Below are 21,370 nucleotides of genomic sequence, written 5' to 3'. Positions count from 1 at the left end.
CATATCATCTTAATAGATGTAGAAAGGCCTTTAACAAAGTTCTGCATCTCTTCATCATAAAATTTCTAAAGGAAGCTAGAAGCAGAAAGACTGTATCACAACATAATGGAGTCTTCATGTAATAGACTTATAGCCAACATTATAGTGATTGTAGAACACTGCAAAAATTTACTGTCAAGTCAGGAAGGAGACATAAATGTCTACCATATACAGTCTTACTCTATACAGTGTTTTCTAAAAAAAAATTCAGTCGAACATGGACAAATGAACTGAAAAGGAGTTCTCAGAAGACAGCAAATAAGTGGGCAAAAATATATGAAACAATATTCAATGTCCTCAGCAATCAGGGGAAATGCAAATTAAAACTACATTGAGCTTCTTTCTACCAGAGAGTCTGTCATGAAGAAAGTGAAAGACAGCAAACAGTGGCAAGGAAGTTTAAAAAAGAAATCCTTACACACTGCTGGTAGAAATGTAAACCTGTGTGTTCATGACGGCAATCACAATGAAGTTTCCTCAGAAAAAAACAGATAAAACTAACAACAGCAACAATAAAAAAAACAACTGAAAATTGAACTGGGGGCATGGCTCAGGGTTTAAGAGCACTGGCTCCTTTCACAGAAGACCTGGTTTAGTTCCTGGCACTCCACGATGGCTTATGACCATCTGATGCCCTCATCCTCATCTGTCCTCCATGGGCACAGCACACATGTAGTCTATATACATAGTTAAAGGCAGACACACATGTGAAAAAACTCAATAATAGAAATGTCATATGATCCAGTAGTACCATTCGAGTATATATCCAGAGGAATCTAAATCAACATCCTATAGGATGTTGTCATACCAGTATTCACAAGATGTAACATGAAGGGGCCTGCTTGTTGGGGTTTATGTCCTGCCCAGTTCCCCACAGTCAGCAAGTCCCAAAGAAAATCACACAGAGATCTCCATAAGTTATAAAACTGATTGGCCCATTAGCTCGGGCTACTTATTAGCTCTTGTAGTTTATATTAACCCATTATTTTTATCTATGTTAGCCACATGGCTCAGTACCTTTTTCAGTGGGGCAGCTCACATCTTGCTTCTTTGGTGGTCTGGGCAGAACTGCGGAGGGAGCTTCCTGCTTCCCAGAATACTCCTGTTCTCATTGCCCCACCTCTACTTCCTGTCTAGTTGACCACCTATACTTCCTTCCTGGCCAATCAGGGTTTATTTAAAACACAATTGACAGAATACAGACAACTCTCCTGCACCATCTGATAATGCAATCAGACCAGATGTCTATTAAAAGATGAATGGATAAGGAAAGTGTGTTTGAATATGTACATATGTATATGTATACATATATATATATATATATATATGTGTGTGTGTAGCCACATATCCATACTCACTATAATATTGGTTATAAGTCTGTAAAATGAAGCTTCCTTTATGTTGAGGTACAGTCTTTCTGCTTCCAGATTAACTTCCTTTAGGAAATATAAAATAATAATAAATATACAATGAATAAGTTAATATATATATAATTTAATTATATATATTATAACACACACACACACACACACACCATAGATTTTATTCAGTCATAAATCAGGTCAAAATTGTCACTAGAAGGAAAATGAATGAGAGTGGACATGTTTTTATGACACAAGCCAGAGTTTAAAAACACAAATGATACCTGTGTGAATTTTCTCTCATTTGTAGAATGGTAAGATTAAAATATGTACAAATAAGACATGAACATAAAGGAACTAACTTGGGTTAGTTAGTTGGGTGAGGCAGGACCAATGAGATAGAGGACAAGGCAGGGTAACGGCAGGAGAATATTAACATGTGCATACTATGTCTGAGTGAAGATATCATAGTGACATTCATTATATCATACTCTAAGGGTTTCTCTGTAGCTTTGGAGCCTGTCTTGAAACTAACTCTTGTAGTCCAGACTGGCCTCGAACTCACAGAGATCTGCCTGCCTCTGCCTCCCTGAGGAATGCTGAGGATTAAAGGTATATGCCACTACCACCTGGCTTATACTCTAAGTTTTAAATTTTTTTTATTTTAAAATTTTTATTTACTTTACACACCAACCACAGTTCTCCCTCCCATTCCTGCATCCTCTCCCCCATCACCACCTCCTCCCAAGGGACCCTTCTATCTACTCCCCCAAAAGGGTAAGGCCTCCCATGGGGAATCAATAAAGCCTGGCACATTATGTTGAGGGAGGACCAAGCTCCGCCCCCTGTAGTGAGGGGCTGTGGGCAGGCCTGCTTTTCATCCTGCCCAGCTCCCGCATAGCTAGCTTAGCCCCAGAAATAATAACACACAAATTGTATTCATTTAAATACTGCCTGGCCCATTATCTCTATAGAGTTAGTTACTGGCTAACTCTCATATCTTGATTAACCCATTTTTAACAATCTGTATCACACCACGAGGTGTGGCTTACCGGGAAACATTCAGCATGTCTGACCTGGTGTCTGGCTCCATGGCGTCTGCCTCTTTGCCCTCTTCCCAGCATTCTATTCTGTTTACTCCGCCTACCTAATTTTCTGTCCTATCAAAGGGCCAAGGCAGTCTCTTTATTGACCAATGAAAATAACACAATAGACAGATAACCCTCCTCCATCAGCCCCCTGCATCAAGTCTGAGCAAGGCAACCCATCTTGGAGAATAGGTTCCAGAAAGCCAGTTCATGCATCAGGGATAGACCCTGGTCTCACTGTCAGGGGTCACTCAGACATGTCAAGTTACACAACTGCTGTCCACATGCAGAGGGCCGAGTTTGGTCCCATGCAGGCTCCCCAGCTGTCAGTCAAGAGTTCACGAGGTCCCATGAACTAGGGTCAGCGGTTTCTGTTGGTTTCTCCATCATGGTCTTGACCCCACCTTGCTCATATAATCCCTTCTACCTCTGAGAAATCTTGATAGAGGGAACCATTACGGGGTTATGGAGAAATCTGGTGCTACGGAAATTCCCAGGAATCCACAAGGATGAGCCCGGCTAAGACTCCCGGCAAGAGTGGAGAGGGCTCCTGAACTGGCCTTCCCCTGTTATAGATTGGTGAATACCCCACTGTCATCATAGAGTCCTCATCCAGTAACTGGAGGGAGCAGATGCACAGACGCACAACTGAGCACCAGGCTGAGTGCTGGGAATTCATACTCTAAGTTTTAAAAATAGCTTAAAAGTGTAAAAAGTGCATGATGGTGCTGAAATTTACCTACAGAAAATGTTATAGCTTTGAGCATGTATTATACCACTCTTACAGAGGACCACAGTTCAGTTCCCAGCACCCATGTCAGGTGGCTCATTCAAGCTCCAGCTCCAGGGGATCTGAGAGCGAGGGAGCAAGTAAACCTGCAGAGGCTGAAGGTCAATGGCAGGCAACAGGTGTCTGACATTCCCCACCTTAGCGTTTAACATGAAGTCTCTCATTGAACTGGGCACTCAGCTTCTCCATGTTGTCCTCCGAACACCACAGGTACCTTATGGCCCAGGTATGCCATCACAAACGCACACACACCCTTACACACTCACACATCCACACAAACACATAATAACAAATAATAAAATAATTATAAAATATTATTTTATATTATACATAATTATACACAATGTTTTATACATAATATTATGATATTAATATTATAGTGAGGATAATAATAATGATTATTGGTAGATAAAAGCTAGTTGGATCTCTGGGAATCATTGACTCTTAGCCAAAGCAATGAGTGCACAGCACAGACAAATGGGAAAAGGCCTTGCACACTGCCACTTTGTACTAAGAGAAGATATAGAGACAATACTTCACAGGATCACTCATAGCAGTTTAGGGCTTCTGAGTTCTGTTGTGGAGAACAGAAGCCTCTGGTAAGATGCTTCCAAGCATGGCTGTAAATCATCTGATTCACAATGATGCTTCTTTGTAGTCGGACCCCAGACAGGCATCAGAGATTAACTTTAAACTCAGACATACGGAGAAGGGCTCCATTCTGGACCTAGGTCTATGAAATTTATCTGATACAACCTTTGTTCTAGAAATGTAAATATTCTTTATTGGACATGTTTAAAGGGTTTGGGGCCAGTGAATGGCTCATCAAGTAAAAGCATTTACTGTTTAATCCTCATTTACTGTTTAATCCTGAGTTTGATACCTGTGCCACACATTTTAATCTCCTTATGTTGTATATGCTTCGGTCAGGGATGTTTTAAATCTTAACAAACAAACAAATTTAAGACACCTTTATTTATGAGTGCCAGAGAGCCGATACCTTGCAAAGCCAGGAATGAGCTTTGGATCTCCTGGAGCTGTAGTTACGAAGGTATGCAAGCTGTCCATCATGGGTGCTGACAATTGAACTTAATGTCCCCTGGAAGAGCAGCAGTCACTCCTAACCACTGAGCCATCTCTCCAGCCTATGGAGTTTTCAGTTCTATTCACAAACTGTGATTACATTTTTCAGACACCGGACTGAGAGTCAAACCAAATTATAAATCATCAGGGATTGTAAAAAAAGAATAAAATGCTTAGAGATGAAGTGAATTGCGGAGGAGAAAATGACAAAACCCAAACAATACTGAGAGACATGGTAAGTGGAACAGCATCCCATACCCATAGCCACAAAGATGTAACACTGTGAAAATGTAATTCTGCCTAAAGTTGTCTGTGGATCCAGTGGAATCCTTGAGCAAAAAACCCCAATGTGTGCATAAGAGATAGATTAATAATTCATGAGACTGCAAGACCCCTTGAACAGGCAGGACAATCAAGAAGAACAAAATTGTAGGGCCCATACTTTCTGACTCAAACTTACTACAAAGCTACATTAATCAATATTGTACAAACAGCACAGAAGTAAACCTTCATACACATGATTGCTTTTTTTGTGACAAGGTCGATTATTTTCAGTTGATAAGCCAAAGAGGAGAACGGATCTTTTCAGCTGAAGGTCTGTGAAGAAACATAGTCATGCAAAGGGACAGAATTGGACCCTCACATCCTATCTTACACATACGACCTAAAAACACACATTTCTAAGAAGGAAGATGCACGGCAGAATTGCCCTGACTCAACAGATATGATATAGAAGTACAAGAAAAGAAAAATGAATTTTAAAATTAAAAGCTCCTTTCCACCAATGGCCACCATTAATGTGACGAAAAGGCAATCATTTGTAGGAGAGAATATTTGCAAACATCTGATTTAGGATTTATGTCCAGAATATAGGAATAAGTCCCAAACCTTAACAATAAAAATCTCCAACTCAAAATCAGGTGAAAAGACTGGACTAAACATCTGTCCAAATGGCCAAACTATGCATGAAGAGATGTTCAACTCATTAAACACCAGGGAAATGCAAAGCCACACCCAAACCACATTGGATACATTTCATCTCAGGTGAAAGAGACTTTATGACCTATTTTTTGATTGACACTTATCAAAAAGTCAGTGTTGTTTATGGTGTAGATTCATTACTATGTTCTCTATCTGTGGGAACAGAAGTTTCTAGAGCCGCTATGGAATACTGCATGTCAGTGTAAAAAAATGATACACATTGGGGATTTAATTCTGACACTTGGGAGACAGAGTCAGGATGATTGATGAGTTCAGGGTAAGCTTGGTGTACATAGTGAATTTCATGACAGCTGTGACTACACAGGGAGATCCTATCTCAAAAAACAATCTAACAAGAGTCTATAAACATATGTCCTTACACCCAAAATAGGAGCAGTCTTCACCCTTCATTGAGGAAACTTCTCTTTACAACAGATGGAGACCACTACAGAAAACCATGGCCAATCAAAATGCAGAGTTGCAGAGCCCAGTCCCAATGGATTCATGCACAAAACACTGCAGAACCTAAGGCTCAGGAAAGATTGGGGAAGAGGAGGTGGGAAGACTTGTAAAAGCCACAGCATTATGGATTTTGCTGCGAGATTGTGTCTTCCAGTAACATCAGAGGTTACCCATAACAAGTCTCAGCAACATGACTGCACAAACAAGAATGTCACCAACAAACATGCCAAAGTGGATGGGAAAAGCTCATGAGGTCTCAACTCCACACAAAGAACTCTAGGCAAATAGTAAAGCCGGGAGTGGAAGAGGTGATCCTCCCCAGGGAAAAACACACCACTGACTGTCCAGGGTCAGGGGGTCAGCACCTGAGACTATGTACAAGTAACACCATATGGGCTGCATAGGTTCCATTTAGGAATACATATGTATGCACAGATACAATAACAGTTAGTGAAAGAAGAGGCCATGCATAAAGGAGAATGGAGAAGGGTATACCAGAGGGTCTGGAGGGAGGAAACAAAAGGAAGAAACATTGCAATTAAATTACAATCTCAAAAATAAACAAAGGATAAAATAGTGCCTGTACCAGAAAAAATTATACGTAGCACTGTTGGAAGCTTTAGTTAACATTTCTAATTCTGTGTTTGTTCCACAAACAATTTAGAACAGGTCTCTAGCAGGTATTTGCACGCCAATAATCAGACCAAAAATCTATTAGTAATAGCAAAATTCAGAAAGCACATTTCACAATAGCAAAATTGTGAAAGCCGTCCAGTGTCCATCAGTGAATGATAAACAAGTATAGTAGAGGCACAGGATGGGATGGCAGGCTGCTTGGGAGTGAAATTGGCAAGCTATCATATGATGAACTAGGAGGACACATGCTAATGAAAATAAGCAGAAACAAAACTCTAAACACTGTATGACTCCATCTACAGAAACTACCCAGAGAAGTCCAGTTCAAAGAGACAGCATATTAGAAGTTATATATCAGGTTATGCATATGACAGGTTAAATATGTAATGATAAATACACGGTTAACAAATCAGATTATTATCAAGGTAAAATATATTTACAAAAAACCATAATAACAGAAAAACTCAATTTTCCTTGCTGCCCTTCATGTTTAGAGAGAAAGAAGACAGAGTGTCCTTCCGCCGGATGCCAACGATTCTTTGCAGGCCTTATGCAGGAAGTCACAACTGTTGTGAGCGTGAGTGCAATTTCTGTGTCACACCCAGAAGACAGCATCCACACCTCACTCGTCCCTTTCTCCAGCTCTTACACTTTTTTTCCCCACAAGATTCCCCCAGTCCTGGTGAGGAAGGATGATACCCATGTCCCATTTATGGCTGGGCATTTAAAAATGACGTATCTCAGTGCTGAGAGCAGTTATAGGTCCCTGGACTCATTTCTGACCACTGCAAACAGAAGAGAGCCCCCTGCACCACTATCTATGGGCAGGGGCACAGTTATTTAGAAGCAACATTGACAGCCCCTTCCTGTCCATTCACCAAAATGGCAACAACAACTTCTCTTCTAGAGCCCATGGTCTCCCCAATCATGAGCTCTGACCAGGTTTACAATATCAGAGCTGAGCATCAAATTCAACATAAAATGGTGCACACCCTTTAAAAGCCTTGCTACTATTGTACCAAGAGTCTCATCTGGCCTGGCTGCATGGTATTATTGCATACAGCGTCCATAACTGTTTAAGACTGGTGATGCTAATTCTCTCCCCAAAAACCTGCCTGGCACCTTCTGGTACTGTGTGGGCTAGCCATTATGGAGGAAGCTGATGCAGTTTGATTTCTCTGTGTCCGAAGGCCTAGCCATGGACTGTCTCCAACAGAAGGGTGTCATCTCATTCCATGGCATCTAACAGCAATGACAATTGCCTACACTGTTTTGGGAACACCCGTGGCCTCCCGCACCAACAACTTATTTGGTGGTATCCTATTCCCAGCACTGCGGTTTTCATTTAACAACCTATGACTTCCGGGAGAAGCTTTATCCACTCACGCAATATCTCTGATCAAACGTTTTGTGTAAGATATTTTGATCAACTTATCAAGATCTCCTTAAGGGTCTTTTATACGCCATTAGTTTTGGTTGACCTTCCCCCTCCGTGAGCCCTCCCCACTTAGAATTTTCTACCCCTGGCAGACCACCCTTCTACTTCCACATCACATGTATCCTGCAACCTCTCTCTCTTAAAGAATTTTTCCCTCTCTCGTGAGTCCCTTTCTACATTCCTGGGTTCTACACACACTCCCACGAAAATGTCGTATATAAAGTTAGAAGCTAGGATCCCCACGAGAGAGACCACACACGTTAGAAGCAAGCATATTCACGCAGTGGCTTAACAATCTTGCTTCTTAAAACCTAAAACAAGGAAGAAAAGGAAGAAGAGCAGAGATGAAAACCGCAAAACCTGCACAGAGCTGTGGTCAGCAGCAGGAAACTGCGGTGGGGAAAGAGTTCAGGGCACCGACGGAATAAAAAGAGATGTTCATTAAAGAAAGCAGAAAATATAATGAGCAGCTTGGACAGGGTCTCTAGGGTCTCTAGCTCTGACGGCTCGGCTCGTGTCACACAGTCCCTGTAAGACAGTACTGCAGCTCTTGGGAAGGCAGAGACTTCATGAACAGTCTTGTAGTGGAAGCAGACGCAGCCGGGGAACTCTGTAGCATAACCAAAATGTCCCCAAACCATCATCTGACCTTTAAAAATGACACTGGCATTTTCTTCTCTCAATGCCAAGTTTATTTAGGACAACAGGTCCACAGATGGAGTGGACTGAAATGCTCCCTTCCAGAACCTACAGGGCAGCACCCCAGGACCACTGAGAGAGTCAGGTTGCTTCAGCAATTACACTGAGGTAGATCTGTGAGAACTTCTCTGCGAGCCTCTTCAGGACTCCAGGGGTCCCTGATTTCTGGGAAGGACGCCCAAAGAGGTAGGGAAGACATCCTGTTTACCTGGTATGCCTCGCCTCACTAATTCGTTTACCCAGCATGCCTTGCGTCATTCCCCCCCCCCCCCCCCCACAGTGCCCTGCATATCTCTATCAGCCCTACAAGGAAGCCTAATGTTAGGGTTTTTGCAACCTCTTCCCTACTCGGGGACACCATGAAAATTAAACAGCAGCACACACTGACTGCTCAGGGTGAGGTCGAGCACGTAGCTGCAAACAAGCACATGGGTATACATAGAAGCATATCACCACCATAAGCTAGGTTCTCCCGAGGTTGCGGGAGTGGAGCACCTGCGTCAGCCAGACCTGGAGGCCACATTTGCTTGTTCACCCAGTATCCTTCCACTAGCTCATAGGGTTTTAAGGACTGGGCTGCGCTCCTTGAGTATGTGCAAAGACTATCCAGGGATGATACAGGCTCCAGGAAGGGGGTAAACAAACTCCCAGCCCTCGGTGTGCCCCGCTGCTCCCCTCAGGCTGACCCACTGGATTTGGGCAAGCTGTGCCCCTCCTCCCAGCCTTCACTTCACTGCAGGACGCTGTTCTCACCCGTCCTGAATTCTACTAAATGCACTATCTCTTGTGATAACAACCTCTCGGGCAGCAGGCAAAGGTAATTAGAAATATGGCTGTCTTTATTAAGAAAGTCGATGTCTCTAATGAATGGGTAATAAATCCTTTAGGGAGACAAGAAGTTTCTAATTACTCATTCAACCCAACTGAAGGAGATCTAGCCATCAATACATCACTGCACAAGGGGTCACCACGTGTGATTTTTGGTGTAAAGCTAAGAATTAAGAAACTCTAGGAATAATTTTTCCTTGTAACTTCTTATCAAGGGGGCTGACTAAAGAAGCATAACTTATACTGGATTCCACCCTTAGTACCACACACACACACACACACACACACACACACACACACACACACACACACAAATTCTTCCCTCCAAACTGTATTAAAGCTGTGTTTACTAAATGGATGTTTGGAGTATCACTCTGGTACAGTGTTGATGACTCTATTGTATCAATACAAGTTTCACTCACAAATGTCGTTTTGAAAGAGGGAACCTCAATTGAGAAAATGTCCCCACCTTACTGGCCCACAGGCAAGCCTGTGGTGCGTTCTCTTGATTGGTGATTGATGTGCGAGCCCATTGTGAGTGATACCAACTCTGAAGCCGGGGTCCTGCATATGAGAACACAGGCTGAGGAAGCCATGCGAAGTCGACCAAAGACAGTGCCCCTCCTTGGTCTCGGGATCAGTTCCTCTCCAGGTTCCTGCCTTGACTTCTCTGGATGATGGACTCTGCAAGTAAGATGGAACAAATTCTTTCCTCCCCAGTTCATTTTGGTCTTGCTATTTTATCATAGCAGCTAAGAAACAGTCACATCTCTTTTTCTCCCAGGATCCTTTGTAGACAAACCTCTTGTCCCTCTACTTATTCTGGCACCATCCAAAGCTGTAATTGTGAGGCCGGCTAATGCTGTTCCTCTCGGGTCTGGACTAATCTGGGAAAGCCAAGCACCTCTGTCTCCTCCTTTCATGGGCATTTAGAAGCACGGGTCAGGTATCAGAAGCTGATGCTTGCAAACCTCTAACCCATGGACACGGCACGTTTCTGGCATCTCTTTCAATAACTTCCCCCACCGAGTCCTGATGGTCCTGCTACAGGGGAAAGGTGGGGGTCCCGCCACAGGGGAAAGGTGGGGGTCCCGCCACAGGGGAAAGGTGGGGGTCCCGCCACAGGGGAAACAGGGGAAGGACTGATGCTTACAGCTGTGTGTGGTCATCACTCACTGCGGTCACCCGAGGCTGAGTCCTCATTGACATATTGCAACCACAAAGTAGCGAACCCGGACTTGAACCAGGGTCTGTGTGTTCCCCAGAGCCTACCTGTGATCCCCATTTACATCCTACTGGTCTTGCAGGTGTGGAAGCCCAACACTCAACTGGCTCTTAGCTACACTGGCAAATCATCCACTTTCATGACTATTAATATGGTGCCTTCCTGACACATGAATATTCATAGACCCTTTGTAAGCATGAAAGTTCTTAAGTTACTACTTAAGGGATTCAATTCAATCTTAACACAGATTTCCAAACTATCACCTGAATGCCGTTTTGGGTGTAGGGTTTTTTTTTTTTTTTTTCTGGGATCAATTTTCTTTTCTGTAGTAATAAATTCTTTCAGCTTTTAAGTCTCCTATAATTCGTTCAGTAAATATTTAATGAGCGTTTGCTACATGCTAGCACTGCCCTGAGCACTGAAGCTACAGAAGCAAATATAAGAACCCCCCCCCCCCCCATACCTTTGTATTTTAGCTGGAGAAGCAGCCACAATACATTTATCTCATGGTTTCAGGTAATGTTCGTAGTGGATTGCTGCTTTCTTGGTACTGTTAGACATACAAATACTAGCCTATCAGTTGGGTGTAGAGGCTTTTACACCAGTCGTGCCGGCACTTGGGAGACCAGGCAGGAATAGAGAATTCAAGGCCAACGTGGGCTACATGTCAAGATTCAATATTAAGAGTAACAGTGATTTGTTATAGATAAAAATATATAATATAAATACGACAACATACATTTATTTATCAATTTACTTTCATCTTATACAAACTCTGTTGGAAAAGTTCATTTTCCTAGTGGGCATCCTGAAACAAGATGTGAAACAAAAGCTAAGTAAAGAGCAAAGTATGCCCTCTGCACTCTGTGTCTATTTTCACGTTCTGGATTCGCACAAAACAGTAGCAGTTTCCAAGAAAAAGAAAACAATGGGCATGACTTAAATATCACTTGCGAACACTAACTGAAGACTTCTTTGCAGCACAGGTTTGGGCACAGATGCTAAATCTCATCCCAAAGAGAAGGACCAGGCCCTGACATGCAGGAGATGAAAGCGTGGTTCCTAATCCTCCACTTGACCGCTCACCATGCCAGCCCTGGATATGACTGCGGCATCTCTCAGGCCTCTGAATATTCCACGTCTTACTTCCTCAGGTTCCCATTGTGGATCCATCTCTAGATAGTTCTTTCTCCCTGTGCCATCGGCCACAAGGTCCTTCATGCTTCAGGTCTCAGACAATCGTCACCTCCTCAATAGCTCGTCCCACTAGAACTCTACTAAGGACACTGGCTTTTCCCCCCAACAGACGCAGAGTGTGGCACATTTAGCATAGACACACACTCGGTGAGAATCTTCCCTGGGTATCGCGCCTAGCATTACAGCAGATGCTGTGTTCATTTGGGTCACATTACAGGGAAGGCGGACTGACTTCTCACACTCAAATGTCTGACTGTGATGATGTTTAAGGTCAGGCACAGAGGAGGATCTGCAGAGAGCACCACGGTTACTGCTAAGACATAACTTGCTTGATAAAAAGTCTCAGTATGTGGGGAATGGCTGCTAGAACTTTCCATTTTCATTATAGAGATGAAGATACAAGTCAGTCAACCACAGACGCCATTTGTGATGCTGGCCCATGAGACTATAACAGGGCTGAAAAAAATCCCCGTTGCCCATCAACATCCACCAAACGTGGCAGCATAGCCCATTCCTCATGTGTTGGTGGCACCACAGGCATGTAGTATGACCCCACCATGCAGCCGCGACTATAACAATCCAGTACTGCAACAGCACTTACCCTTCATTTATCTCTCCCTGTATCAATGGTAGGAAATGGCTTCATTACTGTATGTGTATTTACTGTATTTTTTATTATTATATTAGAGTGAAGTGCACTCAGAAAGTGGCAGAAAAACAACACTGCCTTGTGCTGGATGAGCTCATGATCGTTGTGTCCTTGATTTACAACAAGACTCCACATAGGTCTGTAATATATAGGCCATGGTAATTCCCTCTATGACATTCACACAATGACAGAACTGCATAGAACTCGATTGTCTGGATGTGTCCCTACAATTAGAGCTGAGGGGACAATGATAGTCTTCAGTTCAGCTGGACTAAACATAGTATTTAAATTCTTTTTTCTATTAATGGAGGAGATTGATATTTTAAAAGGAAGGAGAAAAACTACTGGGTTGTTATTTGGGGGAAAGGATCAAACAACGCGACATTGGTGGAGATCATGACTTCTCCTTTCAGAAAAGCCACCTCGGAGGCTCTGGCTTTTCTTTTCTTTTCTTTTCTTTTCTTTTCTTTTCTTTTCTTTTCTTTTCTTTTCTTTTCTCAAGCATACAAAAAGACTCAACTCATGGTTCATTAATTTTGCTTTTAATTCAGGAATAGTCCTAATTCCAGAAGAACACGAACAAACCTACGAGCAAGTGAACAAGTAGGTGGGTCTGACCGAACTGGCCATTAGCAGACCACAGCAGGCCACCAGGTACTTGCTGATGTGCACTGAAAGTTCCTACAAGTACATCTGTGTGCCCCCAAGAGAGGGGCAGGAAAGAGTATCCACTACCACATATGGAGCTCAGGCCCCACTTCCTCTCCTGTGCCAGAAGAAGACCAACATCCCTACTTGAAACAATTTGGTTACCACCCAGCCCTGTGCCCTGAAGAGTTCTTGCATTCAGTGCTGTCTATACTGATAAGACAGAAGCCTAGGAGATCAAGTTCTTTGTATATACACACATAACTTACTATTTATCTTCAGAAGTGTGTGTGTGTGTGTGTGTGTGCACATGTGTGTGTGCATGCGGACACACACATGCATACATGTGCACCTGTGTGCTCAGGTGTGTGTGCAGTTTTTATGTGTGTTCAGGTATAGAACACATACCTGCTTGTGTGTATGGATTCATGTTCGTAAGTGCTCAGCTATGTATGTAGTATGTGTAGTGCATGCCCTCTCCCACCACAGTGTGTGTGCATGTGTGTGTGTGTGTGTGTGTGTGTGTGTGTGTGTGTCTGTTTTTGTTTAGGCCAGACGACAACCTCAGGTGTCGTCCATCTTGTTTTTTGTTTGTTGTTTCTGGAGACAAATCTCACGCTGACCTGAAACTCTTAAGAAGGCTAGGCTACCTGGCCAGTGAGGCTGGGGATGTGGGATTATAAACACACCACACATGGATTGTGGGGCTCAAACTCAGGTCTGTGTGCCTTGAAACAAGTTTACCAACTGAGCTATCTCTTCAACTCTGAAGATTCTGAACTATTCACAAGAACGCACGATTTTAGAAATTCTGATTCTAGTTTACATACGAATGTAGCAATTTTCAACTGACTTGAAAACTAATCTCCAGAATCAAATGGTTTGCAAGTTAGAGACAGTGAGGGAGAATATGGGATAGTTCTGAGATCAGATGGGAGGATTCTGCGAGTTTGGGGTTTGTGGCCTGAAATTGGTAACATTTCAGTTGAGAAAGTTCGGAGCATATATAGTACAACATGGTAAATCTAGATAATGATATTACATATTTTAAAACTGGAGAGTATATTAAATATTGTCACTATAAAGACTAAGTGAGGTGACTTCTGGCTAACCTCTTCTAGTCTAAAGCATATGCTGTATCAAGACACCACGTTGCACACATGTCTATAATTCTTGTCAACTTAAAATAAACGGTGAAAAAGAGGGGCAAAGCAGGGCTGGAGTAGAGCTCAGGGGTCAAATATCTGCCTGGAATGAATGAGGACTTGAATATGGTCCCCAGTACTGCATCATATAGTGCAAAAGACAAAATTAAAGAGTTGACGTAGTCAAGAAGGAAGACGAAGCTTGGCGGAGCCAGCCAGCACCTCAGGAGACTCTGTTGACACAATGTTTTCCTTACTTTCATGTCATGTTTCACACAGCTGTGCATACTAAATGGAACCTTCCAGGTAGCCCGTGGTTCAGGCTAGACCAGGATACTCGGATTCATGTTCTTGTCCCTGTATCTACCAGTTTTATGACCTTTGCACAGCACCGTAGTGAAATTGCTTTAGCTTAAATTACCTTTACTCGTCCAAAGCCTGCTTTCCTATTTAAACACAGAAGTGAGGGGATGCTACCTCAACAGGCATGGTGTGCCTGAGTTTCTGTAAGTGAAGCTCCAAGGGTGGGGGTCAGTGAGAGGACGGCTCAGTGAGTAAAGGTGATTCCGGACAAAACTGGTCACCTGACTTTGATCCCTGGTGGAAGGAGAGAACCAAGGCTTGAAAGATGTCTTCTGATCATGGCTGTCTCTGACATTTCCAGGAGACACAGTCTCACAGCTAACTCCTGGTCCCTCTGGCTCTTCCTGCTTCCCTGTCCAGCAGTGATCCCTGAGCCTTCGGCACAGGAGTTGTAGTGTAGATGCAGCAGCTGGGACTGGGCTCCACAAGTCGGCAATTTGTTGGCTGTGGTTTTCCATAATGGTCTAGTGAATATTTTTGACACTTACTTAAAACTGTATAAAAAAACATAGCAAGCACGACTGAGAAGACAATTATGGTTTTGCTTCTGCAAATCGGAAAAGCAGTCTATGGGCTGTTGTAACATTTTTCCTTATGTTTTAGGAGAGACTCTGAGAACCACACAAAACCTAAATTTCATGCTTCAATGGCCCTGTGAATCAGACATGCAATAATGTGCTTCCTTATCAGCCTGCAAAATATCCTAGAGTCAGAAAGGTTTCAGTAGCTACGGCCCGACAGTACCGAGTCCTGTGACACGCACTCACACACACCTTGAACACCACCTGCGGTGGTTAAATGAGACCGCCGACTTTTGTTCTGTTTGCTTTTTTCAGCCTGTCTTAAAAGCAATTACTATTCTATTACTGTTCACACAAGAGAAAATTTACCAGCTCGTAATTGAGAGGCAAGTGGAACAGACAGGAAAAAGGCAGCCACCTACTCTGGTTTCCAAGAAGCTGCAAACAACAACCTAAATGTTTCGAAGACACACATCCGTCACCCCAAATGATACTCCGGGCATGCCTTCATGCCTATTCATGAGAGACTCATCAGTGCAAAGTAGGGCGGAGAGAAGAAGAATGGTAGCAAAACACAATGGGAAGAGGCAGGTCGGCAATGTCTTTTAAATCCAAATTATTATTTCTGGCCCATTAAAACCTCAAAATCCAAATGGAGGCCACTGGTCTCTGAGGAAAACTATCAAAGCAGAATCATAATTCAAGTAATATACACCCAGGGAGCATGAAGAAAACCTAACTATCTAACATCCAGAAGACTGACTGCAGTTACCAGTAACTTAAAAATAAATAGAAGGATGAAATCAAGTTTTATCAGTCCTATGGCCTATTACTACACTCTCAGAGGGGAAGACAATTCCCATCCAAGGGGTATGCTCTGGGTAGCCTTTCTAGGCTACACCTATGAGAAGCTTCTAGGCTTCCTTGTGAAGAGTCCCCTAAGCTAGGCAATTAGGTCAGGGTAAAAGAAAGAAAGAGAAAACCAGGCCTCCTCCCAGGATGTGCTGGGTGCCTCCTGGGAGGGGCTGCCAACACTGTAACCCCAAAAGTCTTTGGGGTGATGATTCCAGCAAATACCTTGCAGAAGGGCACACAGGAATGCCTTAAAAAGCAATAATACTATGGAAGTAAATACCCTTGCTTTGTCTGCCCAGCACACGAATAGATTAACAGCATCTGGAAAGAAATCCCAACCAGGGACCTCTCCACTTTTCAGTCCTTGCTTGCTGAAAACACCTCCCACACCATCTCATTAACTGACTCCTGTGCCGCTTGAATATCTTAGTTGGTTTCATCTTCCTGTCTCATCTCATTACAGTTAAATTTTTTAAGTTTTTTTTTTTTTTTTTTGCTTGGAAAGTGCTATTTTTTTTTTTAACCTTTTTAATTCAATTGATCTCCAAAGGTGAAACCACAGTCAGCCGAAGAGTATCACTTTAAGCTTGGGAAAGCCTTGAGGAACAGACATCTGATCGATAGTGTTATTGAAAATATGACCAGGTATAAAGTCCCATTTATCTGTATTTGTGGCTTTCATTAAAGCAGCCTAAATCCTTTGCAAATAAGCTTTTTCAGAGAGCTTGATCAATGCAGACAGGCAGGCAGGATTACCAGTGACCCATCATGCAAAACAAAACTTGTCAATGTCCACAGGGAAATCTGTAGGAGCTGAGGTGTTTGAAACCAGCAAAGACCCCACTACTTCCTCCTTGCTTACTTAGACAGCTTCCGAGGCTGTGGCTCACACTCAGCTTCATTTGCAGATGGGTTTGACTGTGCACACGAGATTGTTCAGTGCCAATATTCCTTCCCTGTTATCATGGCTCAGTTGAAAAGGAAAGCTGAAAATTAGCCATACAGGAGGAAAAAACAAACAAACATGGTATTCCAGTTACCAGGGAGGAATAATTAAATGCAGATTGCCTGTTGCGTCTTTAATTTAATTTGGAGGCCTTTCATCCTTCACTTTCCTTCATTTGCAGCCAATTCTTGGTGAGCTAATTTGTACCTGGTTCATTTTCCTCCTTTTATCTTATCTGTTTTTCTTTATTCTCACCAACCATGGAGATTAGAAGCCCTGTGAACAAAAACGACGAAGCCTGGCTTGAGGTATTCTTTCCTTACATGATATGAATTACTTAAAGTGAATTTGTGCATATTCTCAATATAAAGGGTTGAGATCTAGGCCTCCACTCTGTATCCTCCCTTCTTCTTCTCCCGAGGAGCTACAGTGTTGAGGAGTTTATAGACTTCTCTATTTTCTCCAAGGGAAGACTGTCTAGACTGTAGTCCACATAGAATCATTAATTCCAGAAGGGGTGCAGAGTGAGTCATCCCACCAATGAAATCAAGAGCTTAGAGGGAAATACATGTCAAATTCTAGAAAGAATACAAGAGGATGCATAAGCCTCACTAATCAGGTTGAGTGTCATGTAAGGAAAATAAGATTGTAATAAAGAAGATGAAATATGAAACTCACACCAACAATTTAAAAAAGCCTAATCTTTAAAAAAAATACACCTGGGGGAAGGAATTAGGGCAGTGCTGGCGAAAGGTGCTCGCTCTAAACTGCTGTCTGAGACAGAGGTTCAGGAGATGCAGTGTGTCCTGCATCTTATACTGAAAAAAAAAACCTGCCATACAGTATCCATAAAAAGTTACACGTGGTCTGAAAATATTTATTCTGAATATTACGCTATTTCTAATTGTGTGAAATGTTACTGCCGTAAAAGTTTCACTTGCTTTTTTAAAAAATGATTTTCTCTTTGCCAATACGTTTTTTTCCCTTCCTCCCTACTTGATCATCTTCCTCTTATCAGTCCCCAATCACCCTCCACAGACTGATGGGAAAAAAAACCCCACTGACTTTTCTTCCCCTCTTTAATACGCTCGGCACAAGCCTCCCTTTCAGCAGGGGAAGTCCCAAAGGAAGACTGTATCTGAATTGTTTCTCTGCCTGTGTGTGCCAACTTTTACACTCCTGCCAGCAAGCTGAACACTGGATAAAGGCAGTCTTCCCCGTTTTCAGTTTAGCCCCCTCAAATGTTAATTAACAGCAATGTGCACTATTTTTCTTAAACAAGACCACACATCATAGGTAAAGCGACTTCGGAGATGGGCAATAAAGAAGACTTGGCTTAAAAATAAACAAGCATTCAGAGTTAAAGGTCTTTGCTTCAAAGCACAAGTCCTCCTTTTAGAGAAAAGAACAGGGAAACCACTCATCTTCAAAATAAAAGCCCAACTTTAAAACAATCATTTGGTAGTTCTAATCACGGGTATAATAAAAGCCATGCTACACACTAAACCATGCTTATTTCTCTGGGGAAACATGAAAACCAAGTCCCATGGAATGAGAGAGCAGAGAACAATTACCGCTTCTTTTATTCAAGGAGAGGGTAGAAATGAAGGTGGCAACTAACTTTTTAAAAACAGATTTTTTGAAAACCGCACAGACAAAAATTAAACAGAAAGGGCATATCTACTGTCCTGCGGCCCAGACAGCAACCTGACATTGGGTGACAGAATGGAGGTGGGTGACTTCCGCCTGCTGGATACACAGATTGTTTTATGAACCCAGTATCCTGCGCAGACAGTAATTCCCGAACGCCCAGTTTCCTAAGGGAATGAAGGAGCTGGGGGAGTCTTTAGGAGACTGAATGCAAAGGAATTTCAAGTGGAGAGAATTACAGTCCCACAGTGCAAAGAAATCAAGATGTCATTCAGCTGTAACTAAGTGCTGGGAAGCAAAAAAAAGGACAAGAGCACTAGTCCATTCTCCTTCATAGACCCACGGCATTATCATAGATCAGCCTCAAGAAAGGCCACCTGCTCTGCTGCTGCTGCTGCTGCTACTGCTGCGCACACGCAGGTGGCCTCGCAGGGAACATTGGCCACTTCAGCAGCAGGGGGCGGCTGGTGCTCAGGATCTACCTCAGAGAATGCTAGGCAGCATTCGCTCCAAGCAAGAGTGTCCAGAGGAACTCCAAGCCAGAGAGGTCTCAGAGAATGGTCTAGAAAAGGGGCCAGGTAGACCATCCGGATGATGCTTGGGGCAACAAAAGCCTTAAGAATGGGGCAGAACAATTCAAACTCACTTGCCAAAGGGTTAGGAAAAGATGGAAGGAGCCCCTCCCTTCCGATATATGAGTATTTGCTCTAAGGATTAATTTAGGACCGGAGGTCTGTACCAGAAGAGATTGGTTCCTAAACTGAGTTGTTATTACCCCCTTTCTACACGCTTCTCAACTCAGAATCACCTGTAGGAACTGTTAAAACCTACAAGTTAATCAAGCCCAGCTCCAGGTTTGGGCTCCATCCAGTTGTACAAATCACCTGTGCTATTTACTGGGTCCATTCTCGGAAAGGGCAAGACATCCAAAGGCAGATTCTTTCCCCCTGGACCACAAAGCCCCTTCTCCACCCATGACAACCAGAGGAGGAGGCTGGGGACTGCCCATCCTGTAGCTGCTCCACGCTGAGTCCGGGATGTGTGCACGGAGGACTGAGAACTCAAAAGTGTACACGATGCACAAAGGGGATGTAACCCCCGGAGACCCACCGCCCCTGTCCCCCCAGCGGGGGCCGGGCCACTACCTCCTGGAAGAGCTCCAGACTGTAGGTGTTGTCGTCGTCGGCGAAGAAAAGCACTCCAGGCTGCGCGCTCTGGTGCTGGTGCCTCTGGCGCAGCCAGGCGAGGCCCGCGTTGCGTTGTTCGGTGGCGCGCGGCAGCCACGGTCGCTTGTAGCGCCGCGGCGTGGGCACGTGCAGGTGCGTGTTGGGCAACCCGGCCCGCGCTAGGAAGCTGCTCACCAGCTCGCTGCGTGTGGCTCGATCCTCCACCAGGATCCAGTGCAGCTGCGCCACCTGGCGGAACGTGTTGGCCAGGCGGGTCAGCTCGGCTTTCTGCACTGGGCGGCTGTAGGTGGGCGTGATGGCATAGATGGTGGGCAACCGCGGCTCCGGCTGCAGCGGAGACCGGGACTCGTTGCGCTTCTCGGGAGCGTCACGCCCTAGGCTGCTCCGTCGGAGAGGAACTCGGGAGCCCCCGCAGCCCACTGTGTGGGGAGAGAAGTAGGGGCGCGAAGTGAGTTGGGGCGCGGGCCTGCGGGGATCCACGTCCAGCATGATGATGACGATCAGGATCCAGGGCAGGAGGATGAAGAAGCGGCTGCACAGCGCCGACTTCATGGTGCGCGCTCTCCAGCGTCTAGGGCACCCCCCCCACGCCCCCAACAAGGACTAGCCTCCGTGTAGTAGGAGGGATCTCGGTGTGTGGCTCGGACGGCAGGAGTCAGCTGTTAGGGAGCAGCGGTAGACGCGCTCTCCATCCGGCCCGGGGCGTTAAGGGGACCTGGGCGTGCGGGTCGGCGCAGATTCCGGTTAATCTGGAACTCTAGGCGGTGCAGAGGGACGGGCTGGAGCTGTGGGTCACTGTGGTTGAAGTCGGCGGGAATCTGGACGCGGTCCAGCAGCGCTCTGCCGGCCCCGGAGTTGTGGCGAGTGCGAGCGAGGCGGTGGTCTCCGCTGCGCTCTTCCTAGAGTGCGGTCCAGGAACCTGTGAGCCGGTGTGCTAACCGCTCCCGTCCCGCACCGCTGCTGGCAAAGCGGCTCCGGATGCCGGCCTCGGGGAGCGCTCTGGGACCCTTTTGGAGGCGGTGGCAGATGATGCGAGGGGCTCGTCACATGTCGGTCAGTGCAGCTGCGATCCCGAGTGGACACCAAGAATGCTGCTCCCCTAGCTCTGTTCGCGTGCCGCGGCAGAAACCTGCGCTCGCGCCCCTAGCTTTCTTCTCGGAACCTCTCCCGGCTCCAGACAGCAAGATCCCAAAGCAGGGAAAGAAAGAAAAAGCGAGGGGGCGGGGGCGCTGCAGACTCCAGCGTCCTCCCAGTGCTCCTGTGGGAAGATAGCAGCGCTGCTACTGGCGGAGAGGGGCTGCGGGGCGGAGGCGGGAAGGGCCCAGGCTCTCTGCGGGGTCTGAGCCGGTGCTCCCCGCGGCCAGAGGCGGCGGGAGGGAGGATGGTCCCAGTGGGGCTGTGCGACCTCTGCCTGTGGGGGATGCTGTTCTCAGATCGCACAGAGGGCTCAGCTCTCGGGAATACTGCAGGGTCTTTGGTGATCAGCCAAAGAAACCCATTTATGCGCGGACAACTCCAGAGACCTAAAGAGGGGAGAGGGAGGAGAGAGGCGGAGGAGGCAAAATGGTCCCTTCCCAGG

At 44.9% G+C, this 21,370-nt stretch overlaps 1 protein-coding gene across 1 annotated transcript in view; it reads right to left on the bottom strand.

Annotated features, from left to right (window-relative positions):
• B3gat2 (beta-1,3-glucuronyltransferase 2) overlaps window positions 1-21,086 on the bottom strand; it is an 83,171-nt gene extending 62,085 nt beyond the window's left edge. The window contains exon 1 of the mRNA XM_048430455.3: window positions 19,750-21,086. Within this exon, the coding sequence (XP_048286412.1) occupies window positions 19,750-20,343 (594 nt within the window). The 5' untranslated portion in view covers window positions 20,344-21,086. The remainder of the gene's footprint in view (window positions 1-19,749) is intronic.
• Between the last annotated feature and the right edge of the window lie 284 nt (window positions 21,087-21,370).

Source organism: Myodes glareolus, chromosome 18 (assembly GCF_982192425.1).
Source record: "Myodes glareolus chromosome 18, mMyoGla1.1, whole genome shotgun sequence".
NCBI lineage: Eukaryota > Metazoa > Chordata > Mammalia > Rodentia > Cricetidae > Myodes > Myodes glareolus.
Note: the sequence above shows the minus strand (reverse complement) of the source record. Positions and strands in the feature narration are given on the sequence as shown.